At 43.0% G+C, this 25708-nt stretch overlaps 1 protein-coding gene across 6 annotated transcripts in view; it reads left to right on the forward strand.

Moving 5' to 3' along the window:
* Positions 1-25708, forward strand: part of atrn (attractin) — a 52469-nt gene that overhangs the window by 17957 nt on the left and 8804 nt on the right. Inside the window, exons 18-28 of one of the 6 annotated variants that reach the window (XM_017037158.2) lie at positions 7-38; positions 826-1071; positions 2252-2389; positions 3626-3719; positions 3936-3988; positions 4392-4486; positions 4981-5059; positions 5276-5433; positions 9664-9725; positions 14962-15040; positions 21449-22262. In XM_017037158.2, coding sequence (XP_016892647.1) covers positions 7-38; positions 826-1071; positions 2252-2389; positions 3626-3719; positions 3936-3988; positions 4392-4486; positions 4981-5059; positions 5276-5433; positions 9664-9725; positions 14962-15040; positions 21449-21508 — 1096 coding nt within the window. In that variant the 3' untranslated portion in view covers positions 21509-22262. Of the gene's footprint in view, positions 1-6; positions 39-825; positions 1072-2251; positions 2390-3625; positions 3720-3935; positions 3989-4391; positions 4487-4980; positions 5060-5275; positions 5434-5733; positions 5930-6373; positions 6602-6626; positions 7617-9663; positions 9726-14961; positions 15041-21448; positions 22263-25708 lie in introns of those variants that run through there. The other 5 variants (XR_003049607.1, XM_025055228.1, XM_017037151.2 and 2 more) reach the window with 5 other exon arrangements.

Consider the following 25708-nt stretch of genomic DNA (forward strand, 5'->3'; position numbering starts at 1 on the left):
ACAGTGTATGGAGTGGTACACTGTGGACTCCTGCTCACGTAAGTCTGCGACATGTTTACCTACACATGTTAAAGTTTAAACCGAATGTACACTCTGTAAAGGGAGTGTGTTTTATAGCTGTTCTCCAAGAGCAAATCAAACAAAACACAGCAAAAGTAGCACAATCCCATGTGTAACGCAGAACCCTCAGACATAAACGAAGGCCGTGAGGCTGCTTTGGTTTTCAACTGATGACACCTTAGCTATGTTATCCATATGATTCACAGTTACAATGCAGCTTTTGACCATGTGGTGGTGGTGCATCAGTCAGTTCTATAACAAGCTCAAATATACAGAGAAAAGAAGAAGAGAAGTCTTCTGGAAAACCTTTTAAAATGAAAATGAAAATCAAATACGGCCTCTTGCTTTTAAAACTATAAGTGCATTTAGTTTTTTTATTGAATACAAATCAAACTGTGAGGGAGGTCAATCTATACAGTGGTAATATTTAATGGGCCGCGGGCCACATTGTACTATAAAAATTGGGCCTCAAGGTCAAAAAGGTTAAGAACCCTAGGTATAAGTGGTATTAAATTTCAGAATAAAAGTGCACAATGCACAGCTTTTGAATTCATTATTGATTTTTGCACAGAACAATGCAATTAAAATTTTAATTGTTGCTGAGCACTAATTGTTTATTTCATTATTTTATTGTAGTGCTGCCTTCAGCTGAACATCCCGGATATAATTTTTTTTTATTTTAATGACTAACCAGTTTACCTTGAGCTTTCTTTGTAATTACACGTGTAAGATAAATAATATGTGTGCATGTGTGTGGTTCTACAGCGGAGAACTGTTCTGGCTACAGGACCTGTGGTCAGTGTTTGGACCAGCCAGGCTGTGGTTGGTGCACCGACCCCAGTAACACAGGTAAAGGTCAGTGCATCGAGGGCTCCTACCGTGGGCCGTTCCAGACCGCGGTCCCTGCTCCCTCCACACTGCCGGGGCTGACCGCCAACCCTCAGCCGGCCCTCAATGTCAGCATGTGTCCACACGATTCCAAGTATAACTGGTCCTTCATCCACTGTCCAGGTGAGTCTGGACAGTTCTATCTTTGCCTTAAACCCTGCAGATTTCATGTGTCCTATGTCATGTTGCCTCGTCTGCTGGTGAACCAGATGAAACAGGAACTGAAATGTGTGCCTTTAAAATAAAACAAAAACTCCACCATACAAAATTCCAAAGACAAAGTTGTTAGTCTTCCGCAGCCTCTGTCAACAAAAAGCACTGAGGTAACCTGTGAGATCAATGAACAAAGTCTTTGTCATTAACATCACTGCAGTTTGAGAATGGTCCAGAAAAGACAGCAGCAACTCAGCAGCTCTACTGTCTGCATGAGCTAAAAGTTTTGATTTTCTCTACAGACTTTTCAATAGACTATAAACCGTTTGTAGTAAAGAAAAAAAAAAGTAAAACCTAACCTTGTATTATCCTTGGAGTCTTGGTATTGTTTTTCGGACAGGAACCTAGAGTCTGTTTTTCTTTGTCTCCGTCATACCAAAACACACACAGAATTTTGGTGATTTTTTTGATCAGAGAATACAGGCGTTGTCTCACATGGACAGGTTCACATGTGTTATTTTTGATTTGATTAAATGTAATAATCCAAGGTTGAATTTTCTCAGTGGCACAGACTGAACTAAGAGGCAGCTGCAGAGTCTTGATGGTTTCCTCTACGGACCCTGGTGGACGAGATTGAGTCATTTATCAAGTGACAAAGACTTAGTTCAAGTACCTTATATTCTTTTTACATATTGGCTGTACACTCAAGTGGTTATTACCCGAGTGTTTTGCCTATTTCTTTGGTCACTGGTGTTCCTGTTGGCAACTACTGTATGTGTAGACACTTTTGTCAAATCTTGAGTCAGAGGCAGCTGGACCTAAAAAAGCTACAGACTCATGAAATCATGATCCAAATGAAGGAAAATCTACACTTACACATTAGCAATTGGTAATTCATTACTGCCTCATTCAGTTAATCCGTATGTTTTTAATTTGAAATGTTACACTTTAAAATTTAATCAAAGTTTAAATGACAGTGGCCAGTTCAGTGACGCACACTAGCCACAGGAGGCAGCAGTCGACGAGCAGCTGCTTTGTCGCCAAAGCTAAAATAACTGATTTTCTCCTTAAATGGTTGTGAAAACAATGAGGTAACTGTGTTGTGTAATTGGTGTGTATTCAGTTTTTTTTTCCCTTGTTTTTCCGTCAGCCTGCCAGTGTAACGGCCACAGCCAGTGTGTGAACGAGAGTGTGTGTGAGAAGTGTGAGGACCTGACCACAGGACGTCACTGTGAGAGCTGCATCTCTGGTTTTTTTGGAGATCCCACCAACGGAGGCAGCTGTCAGCGTGAGTCAATCACAGACTGTCACTCAGTCAAGGTGTCTGAGAAGACGGTGTCATTTGTAGTCTCTCTCTCTCTCTCTCTTTCACAGCTTTAGCACTCATGAAAACATAAATGATGTGTTCACCCACTAATAGACTTTACTTACACACATGCTTATGTAGCTATGCTGATTAGCGACTGATGAGTAAATAAATAATGAATCCGAGAAACTAGATAATGACGAAATAATGAGGCGAACGTGTGGATATGAATGAGTGATGGTGCCTTAACACCAGCAGCAGCAGCAGCAGCTGTTTCCCTGTGTTTACACTGATGCCTCTGTTCAACAGCTGCTGATGTCCATGGACTCATGTCTGTATCAAATCATCAACTATTTTAGTGGAGTTAGACCATGTGTTGTGAGACATCAACACATCTTGTTCACACAGGGACCAAAACAGTCTGTGGAAAATCTGAATGTAACACATACAGAAGGGAAAGAAATATCAACTCATTATCATGTTTTAATGAAGTGATGATGTTGGGTCTGTGCAGCCTCATTTCAGAATAACCTTCTGTTTGCAAAAGGGTCCCTGAAGTGTGAGCACAAACCTTCTGTCAATCAAAAGGTTTGTTTGACAGAGACAAATGTGAAAAGAAATAATTATTTGTTTGTACAAATAACTGTTTCTTTCAGTGTGAACTCTTCTGCAGTGGTGTTTCTTCTGCAGAGAAGTCCAACTTTATTGTCTTCGACACCAGGTCACAACCTCGGGCTGAAGGGACAGAAATCCAATTCCTTTCAAATGTTTCAGATTTCGGTTCAGAAAAAATATCAGATGACGCTCGGATCAAAACCCTTTTGAAGGAGCTTCAGTCAGTGGAACTGACTTCCCCTCACATTTGGTTAAAAATGTGATATTTGCTCTGATTTTGAAATGGTTTTGAGGTTTTATTAAAATATTGATCAGATGAATAGCGACATCCCAGCTCAACTCTTGACAAAGACATAATGATAAACTAGCTGTTGGAGACTCCCTGGAGACCGGTCTGAACCTGTTTGAGGGACTGCAATCAGACACCTGCAGAAATAAACACATCCAGATTTATGTTAGTGTTTTTTAAATGTTTTCAGACAGGATGTTACAGTCATTAACAGTGTTGTTAATCAGAGCCTTTAGTAAACTGAGATTGTTGTGGGTACGTTGTTGTCATCGTTGTCGTAACACATTCTGTCGTTGTGCTGTTTTATTTTTCAGCCTGTAAGTGTAACGGACACGCCGGCATCTGTAATCCCAACAACGGAAAATGTTTCTGTACAACGAAAGGAATTAAAGGAGATCGATGTCACCTGTGAGTGTGTCTCTCTCTTTACGTGTCCTTCTGGAAATGTCCGTCCATCTGTGACTCGCTGTAAAGACCATTAGTCTTCACACAGACTCACACGTCAGTCTGTGTGAAGACCAAAACCCATCCCGTCTCCGTCCTCCTCCTGTAGAGTCTTTACGTTCACCTCATGGTTTCTATTCCTGTTTCTGTTCTTCACACCTCGTTCTTTGTCTTCCTCAGGTGTGAAGTTGAGAATCGGTACCAAGGCAACCCTCTGAAAGGAACCTGCTACTGTGAGTTGATCGATATAAAAATAAAAAGCTGCAGCTAGAGAACAGTGTGTTGACGTAGGACTCTGTGGATTATATTTAATTAGATCGTCGTCAGACGAAGTAAAACATTTCTGATGCGACAGCCTTGAAAACAGAACCGCAGACTGACGTCTGTAGTGGAGAGTGCAACACAAATTGTCTTCATGAACTGGAAAGCGACTGTTCAGTGACACATGCTTTCACTGTTATGATGAGAAGTGTGTGTGACTGCTGCGGTGTGGTCTACAAAATCATGTTTGACTTTGAAGAAACTCCCCTGATGGACTTCTCTTCTCTGCTGTCTCTCCTGTCTTTCTTTTTTCTCTCTAACATTCGCCACCCTCCCGTCCCCCTCCTCCCCTTTGGGCCTCGTCACCTCCTGCAGACACTCTCCTCATTGACTACCAGTTCACCTTCAGCTTGTCCCAGGAGGACGACCGTTACTACACTGCCATCAACTTTGTGGCCACACCTGAGGAGGTACAGTGAGAGAGGGGTGATCTGCTGTCAGGATTCGAACATCTGACACCATCACCGTTGTCGTTATCATTAATAATATTATCAAAGTCAATAATATTAACAACATGGATTTATATAGCTCCTTCCAGAATACCTAAGGCACTCCCCCTCATTACACTAATCATGGTTGTTATCATTATTGCAGTCATCATCATTGTAATTATCATCAACATCCTCATCGCCATTATAATAATCCACATAATCATGGTCAATACAGCCATAATCATGTTTATATAATTATCACCATCACTACTGTCATTGTCAGGTGCTCGGTGACTCATTCAGATGGTGAGAATACTGATAAAGATTATGGTGAGGAAGATGATCAGGAGAAGGAGGTTAATCTAGTGCATGAGGATGATGTTAAGGGTGGAGGTGGAGTCAGTTGATGATGAAGACAGTGTCAGGCTATGGAGGATGTCTTTACTTTTTTGTCTATATTTCATTTTCTTTAGCCCAATCGAGATTTGGACATGTTCATAAACGCCTCCAAGAACTTTAACCTGAACATCACCTGGGCCACGAGTTTCACTGGTGAGTCCTGAGAAGATGTGAACCTTCAGTCGTAGTGTTGTCAGGGTTGACCTTCACAGTGACTGGACTAATGTAGATGTGTTGTAAAGTCCAGGACTTTGTGATTTGAACGTCTGATGTTTCTCTTTTCCGTCCTCCTCTCTCCTCTGCCCCCATCTGTAATCCTCCTCCTTTTATCACCTTGTCCTACCCCTCCATCTCACCTCCACACCTCAGCTGGAACTCAGACTGGTGAGGAGATCCCGATTGTCTCCCGCAGCAACATTAAGGAGTTCAAGGACAGCTTCTCCAACGAGAACTTTGACTTCAGGAACAACCCCAACATAACCTTCTTTGTCTACGTCAGCAACTTCACCTGGCCCATCAAGATCCAGGTGAGGCTGGAGTCAGTTTTAATATTTAAGAAGTGTTTTCACTGCAGACACCAGTACCAGTCCCACTGCAGCTACACTCTACAGTGGTTTCCTGTAGACCAGAACTCTTACTCCAAAAAGCCCACAATGTAAATGTTGGCATTGGTCAATACGAGGAGGGAGGGGCTTCCTGTCCCCACAGTACAGGAGCTGAACTTTCAAGGCCATGAATGGTTCTCTCTGTTTCTCTCTCTCTCTCTCTCTCTCTCTCTCTGTGTGTGTGTGTGTGTGTGTGTGTGTGTGTGTGTGTGTCATGCTCAGATACAGTCAGTGCTGCACTCACTGAACCGCGGCTCTGACCCTGCAGAGCTGCTGCTGTTTTCTGTTGACATGATAAATGCAGTCTTAAAGATGAGATTTATCGAAAAACACGTTTGCACGAGGGTGACCTTGGGTCACAAATGGACCTGACCTGCTGTTTCTGGACCCAGTTTTTCTTCTCCAAGTCTAACCCCAGGTATAAATACAACAGAAGCAGTGAGAGTTACTGTTTCTTCGAAGGATCTTCTCGCCTTGATCATTTCATACCAGTCTTTTTGAATTAGAAACTAAGCTGGTTTGAAGATGTTTCACCTTCAACCAGAACGTTCTTTAGAACTGAATGTAACCCACACAGTTAGTGTTTGGATACTAATTTTATTTATAATTAATAAATTCCACGTAGGTTATAATTTTGACCTTCAAAGGCACCTGTACACCCGTAAAGACGTGTGCCAAACTACATCCTTTAGAACGACGATGATTGTTTTATTACACGATGAGTTAAATGTGAAGAAATGCATTGATAAATATTAGTAGTTCATGGAGAGAGTTTCTCTATTTACAAGTTAAGGAGTAAATGATTCGTAATGAATCGTTTTATTTCAAGTGAATAATTTGTTGTTCTTCACGTTTTGCACAGACTGGTTTGTTGTGGACACCCATTGATGGAAATCAAAACTCGATGGCTGACCACTTTCACAGTGGAATCGACTCAGAATATGCAAGAGATCCAGATATGTGATCGGAGACACACACACTATGTCTGATGTGATGATGTTAATCAGAATAGATTGAAACATTAAGGCATCTGTTAATACGACAGGTATTAAGAAAAGAAATGGAGATTTGTATAATTAATCTCTACTCATTGTAAATTAAGAAAAGAAATGGAGATTTGTATAGTTAATCTCTCTGCTTTGCTTCATTTTCTAAAATGGAAAGAGTTCTACTGTCTGTTGTTATATTGTAGTTGTTGTAACTGTGATACAGTTATCGCTGGAGTAAAACTGTCAGTTGTTCACTTTTTTATTATTATTCTTTATTACTCCTCAGAACCTGAAGTAAAAGAGGCTTCATATGCACTCTAAGCAGGCACTACATGAACTTTTTTAAAAATACAGTCTTGACTTCACCTGAAGGCAATTTGAAACCTCTTCTGTGGTCAGATGGTCCAGATGGATTTAGCTGAATGAGATGAAAAGAGTTCTGGATGTGAGAGATGAAGATAAAGGTTCTCGTTGAGCATGTATAGAAATTAGAGCATCATCAGATCTGAACTGAAAGAACATTGAAGAACCTGGAGGATCATCAGCAGCTCTGACCTGGACCACCTGAACATATTCTTTTAAGTTTCTTGACAGCAGAAGCTCAGATGATGCCGAGGTCTCAGTATGGTGTGGTCCAGTTCTCAGACTAATCTGACGTCTCCTGATCTATGAAAGGGTCTGAGTGCCGACCTTCTTCAGACCTGGTCTGGTCCGGTATCCATATCCATATCTCCAGCACCTGCTAGAAGCCTTCAGGCCTGGTTTGCTTTGTACTGCCTTTATTTCTGTGTCTGCAAATGTTCTGGAGGCAATTTGAGTGGTTTCCTGTCAAAGCTCCTTCCCTCTGCCCTCCTCTTCCTCCTCCTTCTCCCTTTCTTCTGCAGGGGCAACGAACCCTGCCTCCATCTCTATTTTCTTGCCATGTTAGACGGTCTTGTCCATTTTTCTTAGCCCCAGCTGCTGCAGGTCAGTGGTGCTGATCCTGGTCCACCTCGGGTTCTGCTGCAGGATCATGTAGAAGATCAGACTGAGATCTGCAGCTCACGAGCTGCTGCTTTTTTTTTTTTTTTGATGGATTTTTACTTTCGTCAGTGAGGTAACTCACTGGTAACTGAGGTAACTTTTTCCACTGGAATTTTTTGTTCTTCTTTTCCTGCTGCTGCTGCTCCTGAATCAGATTTTCAACTTCTTATTTTGTGATATTCTCTTTATTTTTCCTTCTTTTTTTTTTTTGCCCTGCTGGCTGTCAGCGGTTGGTGTGTGTGTGTGTGTGTGTGTGTGTGTGTTCATAAACAGCAGCAGTGAGGCTAAAGTGGAATGTTAAGTTGAAACACATGCTGCATTCAGAAGGAGCTGAGTTTCAGCTCAGCTGCTGTTGCTTTGACCTCTTCTCCTCCTCCTTCTTCATCTTCTTCTTAACATTTATTCCTCAGAATTCCATTCACATTATCTTACCTGCTAGCTAACTGTTAGACAATAATGTTTGATATAACAAACTTGGACACCAAGAAGAAAAAAAAAGTTATTTTATGAAAGATGATCAATAATGATTTCACCACTGAACCTGGATCAGGTGGAGGACTTTGGCCTTTAAACTTGGTTTTTAATTTCTCATTTTCATTTTTCATTTTTTAATCTCTGCGCTCATGAAAAAAACATTTACTAATAATTTCCACTGTTTTAAAAATGTATTTTACCTGTCTCTCACACTTATGAGCATAGAAAGTGAAATATTCCAATTTGGTCTAAATTTAGACCCAGACTGACTGATTATTCCTGACTGAGTGAGAGGCTGGCAATTTTTTCAAAGCCTCTGCCGTCTCTCCATGGCTCTTTGTTGGACGCACAAGGACAAAGTGCTGACTTTGGAGAAGACGAGAAAGTGAACAGAATAACGATGGGGGAACTTTGTGATTGAAGAGTCAGAAAGTCTATGAGTTAGAGCTAAAAATATTATTGTTCTGGGTCTTTTCTAACTTTAGCTTCATCGCTGCTGTAGTTCTGTGATCTTCACAAAAGTTCGGCTCAACTCAGGCCAGAAGGAGATGAGTTCGCTCAGTCAGTCATGAAGAATACAGCAGAAATGGTTTGAAGCAGGGCAGAAAAGCTACATGTTAGCAAGAAAAAACAACAACAGGAATTGCTAAAAGTGAAGTCTAAATTGTATCTAGTCCTTATGTTCTCATCTCTGATTTTGTTTAATTTTCTGGTTAAAGCTGTTTATGTTTCTCAGGTTTCTTCTCTCTATATTTTTTAAACTTTGCCTCATTAAAAGAACAACAATCAGGAGAACTTTAAGTACTGACCCACAGATTCCAGGCTGCTGTTTGCAGACTGTATCTCAGACATTGATCCTTAGTTGTGTGTGTTTCACCTCGGCGTGCTCTCGAACTCTCCTCCTCATGCCGGTCTGCTCTGTTCTAATCTGACATCAAGTATTCATGGGCTAATCCTGGCGGGAAGGTAGAAGGACTTTTAACTTGTCTCTGCCTTCCATTTTGTATGTAAATCCTCCCGTTTCTGAGGAATAATATAATTTATAATATTCAGATCAGATGATGAGCTTGGTTCAAATGAGTCACCAGAAGCAACTGAGGGAGAGGAGTGTCTCCAGAGGGGGGCACTGTTGTTCTGCTCTTGTGATGCCATTCCTCTCTCTGTGCTTAAGTGCTCCCAAGTGCTGGTGTAGAGGTTAAGTGTCAGGAGGCGGAGCCCTTGTGCCAATGTTCCCCCTGACATCCTTGATTAAGACAGAATTCTTTAGCTCGATTGCTCTCGTCATGATTGCATTGTGAATATTTCTGCCCACCTGTACAGTACAAGTGTGTGGGTGTGTGGTAGTCTGTAACCCAGTGCTTGTCAGAACTCAGAACTGAACAGAAGTGATTGTTGTTAGATGTAATGAGTTAATTAATCAACCACTTCTCTCCATGACTAATGACCTGTAATTCACTGTTTTACAAACTTTAAAACCAGACTAACTTTTCCCACCAACTGCTTCAGACCTTTTGATTCAGCCCTGATGTCTAGCATGTGGCCTTGAGGTCATTAACAGATCACTTCAACACCTAACTGCTCTGTAGCACAGCAGTCTCAGCCCAGTGATGATCCAGTTACCTCTGATGTTGTCCTTCATTCTGACCCCAATGTTCTGTTTCTACAGATCGCCTTCTCTCAGCACAGTAACTTCATGGACCTGGTTCAGTTCTTCGTCACGTTCTTCAGGTGAGCAAACATTAAAAAATAAACCAAAGAAACATCCTCTTTAACACAATGTGGGTGCTTCACTGTGCACACACACCAGGTTTAGAGCATCTATGTTTTACTTTATTAGTTATGCTGGGTGTCAGTTGGCAGCAGGAGGAGCTGTGGTTCTCAGCAGTTTAAATGAAATGTTGGTGGACAGCGCCTGGTGCTGAAATAAATATGCAGCGTGTGCTGCTCACATTGTTTTCTTTAATGTCTGTGGATGTGGATGTCACTCTAGTCCACAGACGGTTATTTATGTGTCCTTTAATGTTTGTGTGTTTGTCTGTCCGTGTGTGACGGGGGTTGTCACCCTGTTGTGTGTCAATCAGTTTGTTGCAGACACACATTTTAGTTCTTGGCAGGACTGTTCTCAGTTTAAGGTTAAACCAGGTTCTTTGTGAAATTTTGGGTTTCAAAGAACGCTGTTGATGGCGGTGTGTGAGTAAAGACTGTTTTTGTGAATGTGACAGTTTTAGGTTCTCTTCTTAGTGATTCACATCCCTCTGGAACCCCATCCTGATCTAAACATACACAAGAAGCACTCAGGTGCAGAGGAAGTGGCCAGTTTTCCAAAACAAAGAAATGGCAGGTTATTTAAATATTAGCTGTGCATATGTGGGAGTCTCAAAGGAAGCAGAAATTTCTGGGACGTCAGGTTTGACTGAAGGTACAAGACTTCAGACATCACTGAGGACAGAGGTGTGGTCACTGTTCTGGAGCTGTGGTTCCGACTGTTCCCTCCTCCATCAGAACACAGATGTGACTCACTGCCGCAGAAAATGATGTTTATCTTTTTTTACTCTGAAACTTTTATCTGAATATCAGGGTTATTCAGTGAAAACCCAACTGAACCACTCCTCTGTTGCTGCTGTTGCTGCTGTTGCTGCTGCTGCTGCTGCTGCTTCAGCAGCCTGACTGTTGATGTGATGATAGTTCTGGCTGCTGGACCAAACTGGACCAAACAGGCTGATTCTCTGAAGTGGTCACTGAAGCCCGCAGAGCTGCCAATGGCGGAAGAGCCGAGAGACCGAAATAAACATCAAACCAATAAAATAAATAGATATAAAGTCAAGGTTCTGTAGCTTATTTTCACTCATCCTCAGAAGAGAGTTTGTGAGATTCTGTGTGGGAGTCTGAGGAAAGAGAAATGAAATGTGCTCTGACATGGATGGGGAAGAAAAACAGATGGAGACAAACTTTGTCCCGTTTCATCAGGAAACGTTGACAAACTTGATTCGTGAAACATTTAGTTTTTTCAGAACTGTGGTCTGTCGTGAAACATTTAGTTTTTTCAGAACTGTGGTGTGAACATGAGGGTCTGTTCCAGATCTTCAGACTCTATATACTTCAAGTTTCTTATAATCAGATAATCCAGGTGTAGTTGCATTGGACAGGTGTCTTACTCAGATATGTCCCTGTGGTCTGTCCTCATCAGCTGTGATCTTCAGCCTCTGTCAGTCAGTACCAGCTGTAGATGAAGATGTCCGACTCTTCGTACTCCTGCTCCTCAGTGGTTGCACCAGGACTTGGTCCTCCGTCAGGTGGTTCTTCAACTGTGGTTCTCCGCTGACACTGAGTTCTCCACAGTGTTAGAGTCTCTTAGATTTCCACGGCTGCTCTGTGGAACATGTTCCTGTGGATTACACTATGTAGTGTAGGGAGAGTTGACAAATAAATAAGTAGATTAAAGATTTATCCGCTGCTTGTCCCCTGAGTCTTTTGGTTCCGGCTGTTATGAACCTGTCACCACCTTGTCTGAGGAGAAGCCAGGAAATGGAGACACAAGAATGCAGGAGTGCACGGGCGGTGGATTGGAGGTGAAGGGAAGATTTCTTCTGGGGAATCTCTGTCACAGAGCTGTTCACCCACTAAAGCCTCCTCCTCTCCACCTAATGTAGGTTAGAGGAGGTGTCGGTGCAGGAGCAGAGAGTGGACGTCCACAGTAAAGTCTTCTGATCTGATGGACTCCTCCATTATTGATGGGAGGCAGAGCAGCTCTCGGCTCCTGACGTAGATTTGGCCACAGGGCAACTCTCACTTTCTGCTCCGTCTTTGCTTTGACTTCTCACTGATGACTGAACAATGAGGTCAGATAAGAAGATGGAGCGTTTGAGAGAGGAGGCAGGAAAAGGAGCTACTAGGAAGTTGGAGTAGAGCCACAGGAGGAGAAGGGAGTAGTGGTGTAGAGTGGAAAAGGAGGGGAGGAAGATGAAGAGAAACTGTTTAAACCATCTATGAAATTAGGACAGAGAGACGAGGCTGCTCGAAGCACTGACCAGGACAAGGACAAGGCATCTGTGTAGCACAGAGTCCTGGGTTTGATTCCCAGAGGAACCAGATAACTTGGCTCCTCCAAGGCACAGCCTGTTGCAGCAGATCTGGTGTTAACAAGAATTTTCCCATTGTGGAATCAACAGAGTTAAAAAAACAAACAAACAAACAAACACAGAGATACAATATCCACAACTGGAGACTGAGAGTGAATTATAGTCAGGACAACATTTACAAAGATTGGACCACAGAGGTTGACCACATTTAAAGCACTGACAACTTGGCTGTAAAAGTTTGTGATAAATGTATTACGTTATTCCACTGTCTGTATGCAGTTGTTAGCTGATCCTGACCCTCCCCCAAACACTCTTTAAACTTGTGTGTTGTTGCTGCCACCTACTGACTCAGTTTTACATTTAAAAACAAGATAGATAGAAGAAACTTTTAGGACATTTCCAATGTTTAATTTAATAATAATAATAATAATAAAACCCCATTCCAGTACCACTACTGGCTAACCAGGTCAGAGTTTGACCAAAAAATAATCAGTTGATTTGTTGACACAGACTAGAGCTGTGTCTCTGTACTTCACTCTCCTGCAGAATCTTCTGGATCTTTACTAACTTTTTCCACTTCCATCTATGTGGCCATACTTGTTAGCCACTTTGTGGCCATAATTATTTGACAGCAGTGATACCTGGGTGATACCAACTGCAGGAGAGGCAAACTTTAATTCCTCTGTGTTTACTCCCTTTCTCCTTATCCCTTGGTTCACTTTTCCTCCCAGACTTTTAGCTCAGGCCTGTTTTCACTCAAACTCCTCCCTGTTTGCTCCTTCACTCCCTTCAGCTCTTCACCCTCCTCCATCGTTGCTCCTCCACCATTCCTTCTGCGTTTCTTTTTCCTTCGTTTCCCTCCTGCCTCTCACTTTTTCTGCCTGACTGTAATTCAACAACCTTGCGTCTCCATCTCCTCCTCTGCTGTGTTTTTCCTGCTCCTCTTCCTCCTTGGGCTCAGCTGTCTCAGCAGCCTCCTCCTTGTTTGCTCCTGGCTCTCTGGCTGGTGTATTGTTTGCGTTGCGGGGGAAGGAGACGGATGCTAATTAATGTGGAAAGTGTTTGCTCTTCTTCACTCTGACTTTGACTGCGTCCCTTCATCTCAGCCTCTCTGTGCCTCCTTCCCTGTGGGCTCAGATGAAGGTGCTGCCATCCTGTTATCTGCACAAACAGCACTGACAAAAATACAGTCTTCAGCCATAACACATTTAAACAGCTACAGGATATGTTTGCAAACCACACTTTTTTTTCATCCTAGACTCTGAAATAACACCGTGTTTTTTTCCTGCTTACGTCAAATATGTTCTACTGTTTTACTGTGGTCCAGACTGGACCACGGAAAAACAAACATCACTGCAGAGAGGCTCTGCCTAGAAAGAAGGGGGAGCAGGAGAAGCAGAGGAGACGGTCAAAAATAACAGTCATTTTATGTCAACTTAATTTGGTTAAAGAGTAAAATATGACCAAAGAAAGGTGAACGTTGGTAAATATAAGAAGAAGTCTTTGGCCATGTACATCCTTCCTAAATCCCACCGCCAGTTCCCCTTCACTATATATATATACACACACAGTCGTGCCTCGCTGTATGGCGGTTTGGCTGTCACCCCTCAGTGCATCGTGGGTTTTTAATATTTTAAATGTATATTACTGATTTTTTTTTGGTATATAAAATCTTTTAAATGTTCAATGATTTCATGATTTTTGTGGTAAATTAGGCGTTTTCTACCCTAAGAAGAAAAAAAAGTAAATAAAATACAAAAATATTAAAAAATATAAATTAAGACATACATACAGGGTATTGAAAGAAATAATCTGTACATATGGGTAAACGAGATTTGTGAAAGTTTTGTTAATTATTTTTTGCCATATTTCACGCCCTACGATGCCTCACAAAGGGTTCGCAAAGGGTTAATATATATGTCAATAATATAATAACTAATGGGTCTCTGCATCACAGTTTTTCAACTCTGCAACCGTGAACCCATATACAGTATATATGTATATATATTTTTAAATTTTACAAAGAAAATGTTTATTTACCTGGCCCTCCAGCCACAGTTTTAGCCCCCATAAACAATGACTTATTTTCTCATATTTAACTTCAGCTTTTAGTCTCATGTCCTCTCCCTTGTGTCAACATGTCAGAAACTTCAGCGCTGCCTTTTTTTAGACCAGTTTTTATTCCTAGTCTTTGATACACAAACACACACACACACACACACACAGACTGTGTGTCACTGGTCAGAGCCCTAAAGGTGAATCCATGCAGAGCTGTATCAACACCCAGGGTTTGGTTTCTTTTTATTTTGTTTGCTCAAATGAGCAGAAACACTGAGAACAGGGGAGTGGAGCTGTATTCTCAGGAGAAACGGGTGGAGGGGGTGGGGAGAGCAGGGAGGAGAGAGGGTGTAGGACCTGCAGTGTTGAAATCTGTACACTGGATACCATAGTGTGACGAAGAGGATATGAGCAGGAACACCAACGTCATCCAAAAATAAGTTTGTTGATTTATTCCTGGTGTCGATGAGTAAATAAAGGTGATGACACAGGCTCTGAGTCTTCTCACCGCTGCACCCTCACCTCTGAGGAACACCAGGACACAGTGTGAAAGTCTGTCAGAACATTTATAGTCAGTGTCAGCTGCTAAGAACACTCAGGAGTCATGGGCTCCTGACAAATATATCAGGAGATGAAACATCTCAGCACCTTTCAGTCAGTTCCCAGGGTATTTTCACCACCAAGTCCTCATCTCACTGACACTGAACCTGACCAGGTGCTCTGACAGATGTTTCTTCTTTGTTACAAGTTCATCCAGCAGGTGGATGGGACTCACTCGGGTCTACTCTGTCGCCTCCTTCTCAACCTTTCTCCTCCTCTGTCCACAGCTGCTTCCTGTCTCTGCTGCTGGTGGCCGCCGTGGTCTGGAAGATCAAACAGAGCTGCTGGGCATCGCGGAGAAGAGAGGTGAGTCTGAGAAGATCACAACCAACACTGATCCTGGCCCATTTAGGACTGCAGAGTCTAGACCAGGGGTGTCAAACCACATGACAGCCTAATGAGCAGCCAGGAGGGCTGGACCAGTACAATCATAAAACAAGTATCTATAAATAACAGTAAATCCAAGTTGTTCCACATTTTTCATGAAAATAAGTCTTTAATTAAATATAATTTGACCAAACGTCACAAACATGCTGTCCAAATTCATCAAGTGGGTCGGTTTGAACCCCATAGCCGGTCGGTTTTGGCCCACGGGCTGTATGTTTGACACCCATGGTCTGCACTAATGTTAAGAGTCAAGGTTGGACTCTGACATCACTGATATTTTTTCAGGCAATAAAAACTGTCAGTAATCTTTATTCACTGAAGTCAAACATCTTTTAAACACAATTTACACAAAGCAGCAATTGTTTCATCAACATGAGGCAACTCAGCTATTTTAAGTCCATGTAAGGCCTTGTGTTTGGCAAATTTCCTAATGCTTGATAAACAATTTAAGTAAGGAAACAAAACAGGGTCAAGGTCAGTCCTAATGACAGACCTGCTGTGTCACATTTTCAGTCACAGTTTTCATTTTTACACTATAGTTTGGTAACGTTTGAGCAACTTTGAGCCCAACGTGCGTCTTTGATCTAGGAATCCGTTGAGTTTTCAAATATTCCCAGACCTCTTCATCTGCAGTGAAATAATAATCCCCCGCTTTCCTTTCACTTTGATAGTGTGGCTGAAAAGTTGTTCAAAATCCCTGCTTTTCCCCCCTTTGCTGCTGCTCCTTCATTATCATGCACATCATCACTCCAGACACTCTCACCTAGAATAAAATGAATGACTACGTTTGCCAGAGCTGCGCATTCAGCAGTGGAAGACAATTCAAATCAATTAAAGTAACGGACTAGTTCCCCAGCAGCTCTGCCTGTCTGTGTGTGTCTGTGTGTGTCTGTGTGAGGCTGTTTGGTTCTTGTTGTTGTTGTTGTTGTTGGCGTCACAAACGTGATCAGCCACTAGTTAAGCTGTGAAGGACATTTTGGAGGAATAAAGTCGACTAGTCCGACTAATGGACTAGTCATTTAACCCCTAGGGCAGTGATCATCAACTGCCGGCCTGTGGCCCGAATCCTGCCCACTGAAACACAGAGAACTTTGGGCCCTATGACAAATACAGTTGGTGACCCCTGACCTAGACTAAACCTACGTCAAAATGCTTTTGTTTTGTCCCTGCAGAAGTTCTTTTTTCAGGATAAAGTTTGTGTTCGTGTATAAACATTGACCTTTGACCTTTTCATATTTGGCTGAAGAGCTTTACAGCCAGGTTTATCATAATGTGTGAAGTTCTTGTTTGATGTGTGTGTGTGTGTATGTGTGTGTGTGTGTTTGATGATAATGTTGTGTTTAATAAGAGCTTTGACATTAACGCTGTTCACACTGAAGTGCTGCTTCACATCGACCTTGTCTTTGAAGAGCAGCTTTGACCTCCGACCTCAGATCTGCTCTTAACTCGGCCTCCTTTAATCCTGCTCACCTCCACACCCCTGCACCTCAGCAGAGAGGGAAATTCTCCACCTCCAGAACCAGATTATTAAACATGTTTTTACTAATTTGGATTTAAAACAAAAGTACTCACTTGAGTCTGTTGAAAGAAGAAAAAGAAAAATGTAGAAAGAATTTCAAATCAAGGGGAAAGAAGGACCTTCTTTAATTATATTAATGTTATCATTCAGATTCTGAAAAAAAGTAAATCAGTAAAATAACTGTAATAAGAAAAATCTTAAATTTAAATTTAGAAAACTGTTTTTTAAAGACATGAAAAAGATAATATATAATATATAATTTATTCTCAGTATTTAATTTTTTTTATCATTTTGTCACATGGTCTGTTTAACAACTTCATCGTCTCTGAATCAGTGTGGTGTGAAAAACAATGGCCCAGTTAACGAGCTCTTCATCATGCTGTCATGGTGTCCAGCTCTAACAGCAGGGGGAGACACCTGACGACCTGCAGACACTGTGTCTTTATGACTTCAGCTGGACAAGACTTCACCAAAACTCGGTCACTTAGAGGAAAAAGAAAACACCGCCAAAGAGCAGGACCTGAGTCTGAGCCTTCATTAATGATCCTCTTCATCTTCATGTCTTTGACCTTGATCATGGTCCAAACTAAAACTCGACTTCCTTCACTCGACCTCATTTTAGATTTTAGAGTCTGATACCTAAAAAAAACCCACCTACTTTTTACCCGTTCAGTTTCAATGTCATTGGAAAGACACAGGTGTTTCTTTTCTAGTGCAGAATAAATCAACTATTAATGAAAAGTCCATCTGTTTAGAGAGAGTCTAGTCTTTACAGTGACATCGTGCCCTGCACTGTGAACACTCAGAAACTCACACACACTTGTGTTGTTGTCTTTTAACATCATTTTAAGTCACATTTGCCAAGAAGATATACTGTAGGTGAGCAACATTTGATCCAAATGTGGTGTTACCCAAAAAAGTCACGCATAGTCAAGAAAATATTTGTAAAAAATACAAGTCAAGAGGAGGTATATTTTTTAATAATTACTATGAAACAGAAGTGGAAAATGTACTTTTGTGTTTTTTTGACACATAACTGTAACATAGTCACTGTAACACACACTGTAACACACACCCAAACTCAATCCCCTGGATGACCTCCTCCAAGGTCACCCGTCTTCCTCTCCGTCGTACACCAGCACTGTACTGTTGTTCCTCTTCACTTCCAGCCTCCAGGCTACACCCCCACATTTTCTCCCATCATCCCTCAGTCTTACTTTGAGCTTACATCAGCGGTACAATCACACACATTATCATCTCATTATGCCGTGCTTCTCCTCTCTCTGTGGATGGTGATGGTCGTTTAGATTCATGTAGGCAGGAATTCAGGACTTCGGCCTTCAGTTCTGGACTTTCACCGGGCAGCTGCCATTTTATCTTCTGGGTAACGTTCTGCAACCGCACACTGTAAATCAGTTACACCCACAAAACACCAGTTTTTAAGAGTGAACCTGAAGAAGTAAACCAAAGGTAGAGCTCTTGGATCTGGGATATCCAGTTCTGTCTCCCAAGACTTTAGAGGTCTTCAAACATGTTTAGTTACAGTTTTGTTGGTTGTTTTGGTCAAGACATGGATTTGTGGATTTAGTGATGTCATAGATTATTGTCCTAATGATGTCATTAATGGATGGTTTACTGATGTCTTCAGTGGACGGTTCAGTGATGTCATTGATTGTTTGGTTTCGTCATTGGTCTGGTGATTTATTGATTGTCGATTGGACGTTGATCAGATCCTTGATCGTCTAACTGATGCTACACCTGCACTGAACTATAAAAAAGGTCATGACTAATATGAAAACTAAATCAGAGGAAGCAACATTTATCTGAGTCTGCATGTAGAACAAACGTGTCAAACTCAGGCCCGGGGGCCAAATCTGGTCCGCGGTGTAGTTATATTTGGCCTGCGGATTATATCACATTTGTACTAGAGTATATAGCCATTATATACTGGCAGGATTTGTAGTATTAGCGGTGTAAGCACTATCTTATAAGACATGCTACACCTGCACTGAACTATAAAAAAATACTATCTTATAAGACGTACATTTTGTATTTGTTGTTGTTGGGCTGTGAAAAAAAAAGGCAACAGATAAGAGACATAATAAGAAACTAATTGTAACTAACTAACTAATTGGGATATTAAACTTTGGTTGATGTTAACGCAAAACTAAAGTTTGTTTCCATAGAAAAACAAATCTACATTACAGATCTGGAGAGAAGGGAGAACGTGCACAGTTGCTGTCAATTTTTCAGTAAATATAGAGTTTGGCCTGTGACTTGGTCCCAGTTTTGAACTTTGACCCACTGTGACTTTGAGTTTGGCACCTCTGATGGAGAACACATTTGTATTAATATAGTTCTTCTCTTCTACTTGTTATTGTCAGACTGAGTGGGTCGGGGGCCGGGGGCTGTCAGCTTGTTTTGGTGATGTTTCGCTGGGTGTGTGTGTGTTGAGACTTAATCAAAGATTTTTCTGTCAGAGCTGACCGCCTCTGAAGAAGAAAGCCAGTCTGATCAGGTGCTGTGAGAAAAACGCAGGGCAGTTGTCATTTGTGGTCATTAAGTAAAATCGTCATCACAGGGCTTTGAGTCAAAATCAGCCTCACTGCTGCCTCTACTTTAACCACAATACACAGTGATTGGCCCAAGAACATTCTAGAACTGTGAGTGAAGAGAGAACCACCGTCATGTATTACAGGAACTGACTAATAAAATGATGGTAATTTTCCGGACACTATTGAAGAGCTGAACCTGAAACTCTTCTGACTGATGGTGATCAGATCTTACGTTAGAGCTGGAGACCAGGAACAGGTCACAGGAGGTGAGGGGGAAACACAAACCTAAAAACTGTTCCAGGGTCAGATACCATTCAGAAGTAACTCCTCAACAGAAATGAACTGAAAGTCATCTTCACCGCTCTGAGTTTTTTTTTCCCATCACTTCTTCTTCTGCCATTCCGACTTTGTGTGCACCTGAACTCCTTCCATTCCCACCTGTCTAACTTTTCCTGGCTCAGCCCACACATGTTTGCTTGGATTCCACCCCAGCAGCAGCAGCAGCAGCAGAGGGTTTTATAGGCCAGTTTGAAGGCCATCAAACTACTCCCTGTCCATGGGAGACCTGCTGTGGTCCTGAAACCTCGGCTCATTTAGAAAGTCGTAATGCTTTGTCAGAAATTCATCTCTCTCTCATAAAAAGTCTTGACAATTTCACACCTCCTTCTGTATTTTTACATTGAGCCACCAGGTGGCGCCATCTTTAATCTAAAGAGCATGTTTAGAGAACAAGACTCATCGGAGGCTGTTGTTAGATGTTGGTGTCATTCTGATTTTCTTGGACTGCAGTGAAACATTCTGCTGGAGACCGTCGGTGTGTTTACCTCCATGTCCTCTGATGAGCAGTACAGCAGATATTTCATATACACACACATACTTTGACGTACATCAGACGTTACTACACCCCCAGGTATCTGCATGAATACAAACCTCATTATTTCCCTGATCTTTGTCTCTGCTTGCTTTTTGATTTACTGAGCGTTGGATTTTATTTTTTTTTTACACCTCACCAGAGGAGAAGCTGTAGTCTCCAGATACCCTTGTATATTTATGACCCCATCATCTTACCTCTCCTTTCCACCCCTCCTCCATCGCCGCAGCCTCCTCCTGATGTCATAAATCTGGTCCGTGGACCGGGCGTTATGTCATGAAATGAGTGAGAAGCTGCTCAATGGTCTGTGCTGTATCTACACCCAGGTCTTCATGTTTGGACGCTGCTCTGTGTGTGAGCTGTTAATGAAGTGGTGGTGTTGATGGACCGCCGCAGCGTCACTTAACGGACGTTAGCATACAGCTACATTTACATTTAAAAAGTAAAATCTGAGTAATGGGCACAACGGAGCTGACAACACGGCTTATGAGGAGACGAGCTCCTGAAACAAACACAGCGGAGATGATAGGACTGTTAGCAGCAGTGATTGTTGAGCTGTTGTTATGACTGTTGCTTCAAGGCTCATTGTTATTAAAAGATTTTAGAATTTGAATATCATTACAGTCCAAATGAACCACGTCGAACTTTCCAAAAATAGTTACATCGAGGGCAACTGGACGGAGTAGGTTTCTTGAAGATGCTTCAACTCTTCATCTAAGAGGCTTCTTCAGTTCTGTGACACACACACACACACACACACACACACACAGACACACTCACACAGTGAAAACACACTTAAATCCACTGCTTTTTCAGTCTCGTGCTTCATGGGCTGATGTGATTGTTTTTTTCTTTTATTAAGACGTAAATCTGTGTGTGTGTGTGTGTGTGTGTGTGTGCGCGTCTGTGTCTGTGTCACTGCCCTATTTGTGTGCGGTTCATGGACTGATTCATGGACAGAGGACTGGAGAGGACAGGTCATAAAGTTGTGTCCTTGTGTTTGAACTGCTGACCCCACAGAGAGGACTGGAGAGGACAGGTCATAAAGCTGTGTCCTTGTGTTTGAACTGCTGACCGCACAGCCATTGTCAGTGCGTGTGTGTGTGTGTGTGTATCAGTGTGTGTCCTCTCGGTGTGTCACTGTCACCTGTAACAGTTCTGTGCATGTGTGCGTCTGTGTGTGCGTGTGTATCCCATGTCCGTGTAACTGTGTCCTCTGTGTGTGTGTGTGTGTGTCACTGTTTCTGTTGTGTCTCCCATGGACGTACGTATGTCTTCTTTGTGCGTCCTCTCTGTGTGTGTCAGTACCAGGTCCAGTGAAGGACACTCAGAGACAGATTTTGACTTTTTCCTTGTATTTTTCTCACTCGTCATGATTGAAGACAGGACTCTGTGTTCTCTGTGATCATCCTCGTCCTCAGGTTCTGACCTCAGAACTCTGACCCTAACCCTGGACAAGTGTCTGTAGTCGCTGCAGCTCCTCCACTGAGTCCCACTCTTCTCTCTGACTCTCTCACCAACTCCTGTTTTTATGTCCCTGGATTGTCTGGACAAATAAAATCTTTTACTCTCCCAGAGGACAAATGTCTTTTTACAATCTGTCCAATAGAATCACTTCATAAAAACATGAACATTGATTCACTGAAGAGCATTTAATACACTTTAAACTGAACACAGCTGCAGTGAGGGGAGAGGATCAGAGCCCTCTCCTGGTTCTGTTCTCACTGTCTTCAATTCGTTTGTAATTTAATAACTAACAGATACATTTCACCAACTACACCTGCAGTTCCACCCCAGTGCATGCAGCAGTGCTCTTTTCATCTAACTGGATAATCTTCATCCACCACTGAGCACCACTGAACTAGTCATACTCCAGGGCTAACGTCAGTAGTCCACGTCTGTGGTGAAACTTCACAGACAGGGGAGTCCTCCACTCACGTCACAAGTCTGTCCTACTGCACCGTCTAACTTGGCTTTTGATATAAGCCAGAACTCACATACTTTATATCAATCACCTTCTCTAACACAGTGGAGACATCACAGTCTAGGACGTAAAAACATCAGAAGAGTCTGACTGACACCTGGGAGTCAGAACGAAGGGCAAAAAAACTACATAAACGAAGGAAGGTGAACGTAGCACAATCCAATGAATGGTTAGTTACAGCAGCAGTAACAACAGCAGTTACAGCATCAACAGTTACAGCAGCAGTTACAGCATCAACAGTAACAGCAGCAGTAACAGCAGCAGGTACAGCATCAACAGTTACAGCAGCAGTTACAGCATCAACAGTTACAACAGCAGTAACAGCATCAGCAGCATCATTAGCAGTACTAGCAGCAGCAGCATCAGTGGTAACACTGCTCCACCAGTTAAAGTCTCCCCTGGAACTCTGACCACTAAAATCTTCTGCTATAATAAAATGTTTGCAGCAGCTTTTAAACGACACAAACTGGGTCTGAAATGACATTTTTATGAAGTTTAATATTTTTATGGTTATTAATTTTTATTGGATAGCTTTTTATTTGCTCCAAAATACGGTTGGACACAATAAAGGCTGATAACAAGGAAGCAGTGGGTGATAAAGAGGCAACAGAAAGGAGGCGCTAGATCACATGACCCACCACTGGCACTAGACCTCTGAGTGGGTCACAGGATCTGGGCCGTGACCTAATATCAGGCCCCTGGGTTAGGGTTAGTGAACCAGAGGAGTTGACCAACACTGTGGATGACAGAAGATGGAGTGAGAGAAAATGTAGAGTGATGGACTGGACTGGACTGAACTGGACTGGACTAAACTGGACTGGACTGTACTGGACTGAACTGGACTGGACTGGACTAAACTGGACTGAACTGGATTAAACTGGACTGGACTGGGCTGGACTGGACTAAACTAGACTAAACTGGACTGGACTGGATTGAACTGGACTGGACTGAACTGAACTGGATTAAACTGGACTGGACTGGACTGGACTGAACTGGATTAAACTGGACTGGACTGGACTGGATTAAACTGGACTGGACTGGGCTGGACTGGACTAAACTGGACTGGACTGGACTGGACTGTATTAAACTGAAATGGATTAAACTGGACTGGCCTGAACTGGACTGGACTGGACTGGACTGAACTGGACTAAACTGGACTGGACTGGACTGGACTAAACTAGACTAAACTGGACTGGACTGGATTGAACTGGACTGGACTGAACTGAACTGGATTAAACTGGACTGGACTAAACTGGACTGGACTGTATTAAACTGAAATGGATGGATTAAACTGGACTGGCCTGAACTGGACTGGACTGGATTGAACTGGACTGGACTGGATTAACCTGGACTGGACTGGACTGGACTGGATTGAACTGGACTGGACTGGATTAAACTGGTCTGGACTGGACTGGACTGGCCGAAACTGGACTGGACTGGATTGAACTGGACTGGACTGAACTGAACTTGATTAAACTGGACTGGATTAAACTGGTCTGGACTGGACTGGACTGGATTGAACTGGACTGGACTGGATTAGACTGAACTGGATTAAACTGGACTGGCCTGAACTGGACTGGACTAAACTAGACTAAACTGGACTGGACTGGATTGAACTGGACTGGACTGGACTGACCTGGACTGGACTGGACTGAACTGGACTGAACTGGACTGGACTGGATTAGACTGAACTGGATTAAACTGGACTAGACTGGACTGGACTGGAATAAACCGGACTGGACTGGACTGACCTGGACTGGACTGGACTGACCTGGACTGGACTGGACTGGACTGGACTCATAGGAGTCAGACTTACACACACAACCTCAGAATCAATGGACGTGAGTTTTTTTTTATTTCGTTGTTTTATGACCTGGACTGAAACACAGAGGACTGGACTACACACACACACACACACACACACACACACACACACACATACACACACACAAACTGTAGTCCTTCGCTGCTTATTAGAAGTTTCTTTATTTTCTTTTGCTGCTTTTCATTTCTGCTGCTTCTGTGTTGATGGAGTATTGATCAGTCCTGTGTGTGTGTGTGTGTGTGTGTGTGTGTGTGTGTGTGTGTGTGTAAATCAGAACAGACGTAGGGACAGGGACAATGGGAATCAAGGATGGATAATAGCAGACAGCCAAAGTGAGGAGGACAATGAAAAGGAGCAGAAGATGTGACCTCCCCCTGATGGAGGGAGGAGTTTGACCTCCAACATTCAGCTCCTCCACCATCACCACCGTCTCCATCAACTCAAGTGATTATCTACATCATAGCAGAGAGGGAGGGGAGTAGTAGGAGAGAGGGGAGGGGACGGAGAAAGAGCTGAAGAACAGGTGAGAAGAGAAGGGGCAGAGTCATAGAAGGAGGGAGTGGGGGGTCAGGCGGGGTCGGGGAGGTCAGGGGGAGTGAGGGGGAGTGCAAAACAGTGTGTTCTATATCTTCTAATTCTCTCTGTGCCTTCCATCTATCTTCTCTGTTTCTGTTCTCTCTCCTCCCTCCTTCACCGCCTCCTCCCTCCTCTCCTCTCCTCTCCTCCTCCTCCCTCCTCTCCTCCCTCCTCTCCCCCCCTCCCCCCCTCCCTCCTCTCCTCCCTCCCCCCCCCCCTCCCCCCCCCCCCTCCCCTCCCCCCTCCTCTCCTCCTTCCTCTCCTCCCCCCCCCCCCCCCCTCCCCTCCCCCCTCCTCTCCTCCTTCCTCTCCTCCTTCCTCTCCTCCTTCCTCTCCTCCTTCCTCTCCTCCTTCCTCTCCTCCCTCCTCCCTCCTTCACCGCCTCCTCCCTCCTCTCCTCCCTCCTCTCCCCCCCTCCCCCCCTCCCTCCTCTCCTCCCCTTTCCTCCCTCCTCTCCTCCCTCCTCTCCTCCCTGCTGCAGTAGTCTTTCCGCCACAGCTTTCTTAAACAGACACATCCATAAATAAATAAATGGTTTTATGTAGTATGTGTGATTGTGTGTCTGTGTGTGTGTGTGTGTGTGTGTGTGTGTGTGTGTGTGCGTGTCCAGACGTGTCAGCGTTCTGTCCTCAGTTCCCAGGAGTCAAGTCTTTGAACGTCCTTGTCTCTTTATCTTGCTGCCAGTTTTTCCATTTTGTCCTCACGCCTCCCTCGTCGTCCTCCTCCTTCTTTCCCTCCCTCCCTTTCGCTCTCTCTCATCTTTTTTCTTTATTGAGTTTTTGATTTTCTTTTTCATCCCTCCTTCCCTCTCTCCTCACCACCTGCCTGCTGGTTTTTTGTGTACATGCATATATCTGTGTGTGTGTGTGTGTGTTTCAGTGGTATTTGTGGGACACAGAACAGCTGACTCTGTCCAACAGTTAAACTGAACTGGCTTTTATTTTTGCCTTCAGTGATGAAACAACAAACCAGTGTCACCTCCTCCTGACCCTGCAGTTCTGTTTGCTGCCTCACAGCTGCTCACTCATTTTATTTATTTATTTTTTATTTGTGAAACCTTTCAAAAACTTCAGTAGTACTACATAAAGATACTTTTCAGTGTGCTTTTAACTGTGATCCTGCAGCTGACGTGAACACAGAGGTCAGAAAACGTACAAATGAAACAATAAATAAAACCAAAATAGCTCGTAGTAAAGATAGCAGGGGCAGAGAGGTAGTTGTTGAATTTGGCTCAGCCAACAGTACCAGCCCCCCCCC

Source organism: Cynoglossus semilaevis, chromosome 1, assembly GCF_000523025.1.
Source record: "Cynoglossus semilaevis isolate Cse_v1.0 chromosome 1, Cse_v1.0, whole genome shotgun sequence".
Taxonomy (NCBI): Eukaryota; Metazoa; Chordata; class Actinopteri; order Pleuronectiformes; family Cynoglossidae; genus Cynoglossus; species Cynoglossus semilaevis.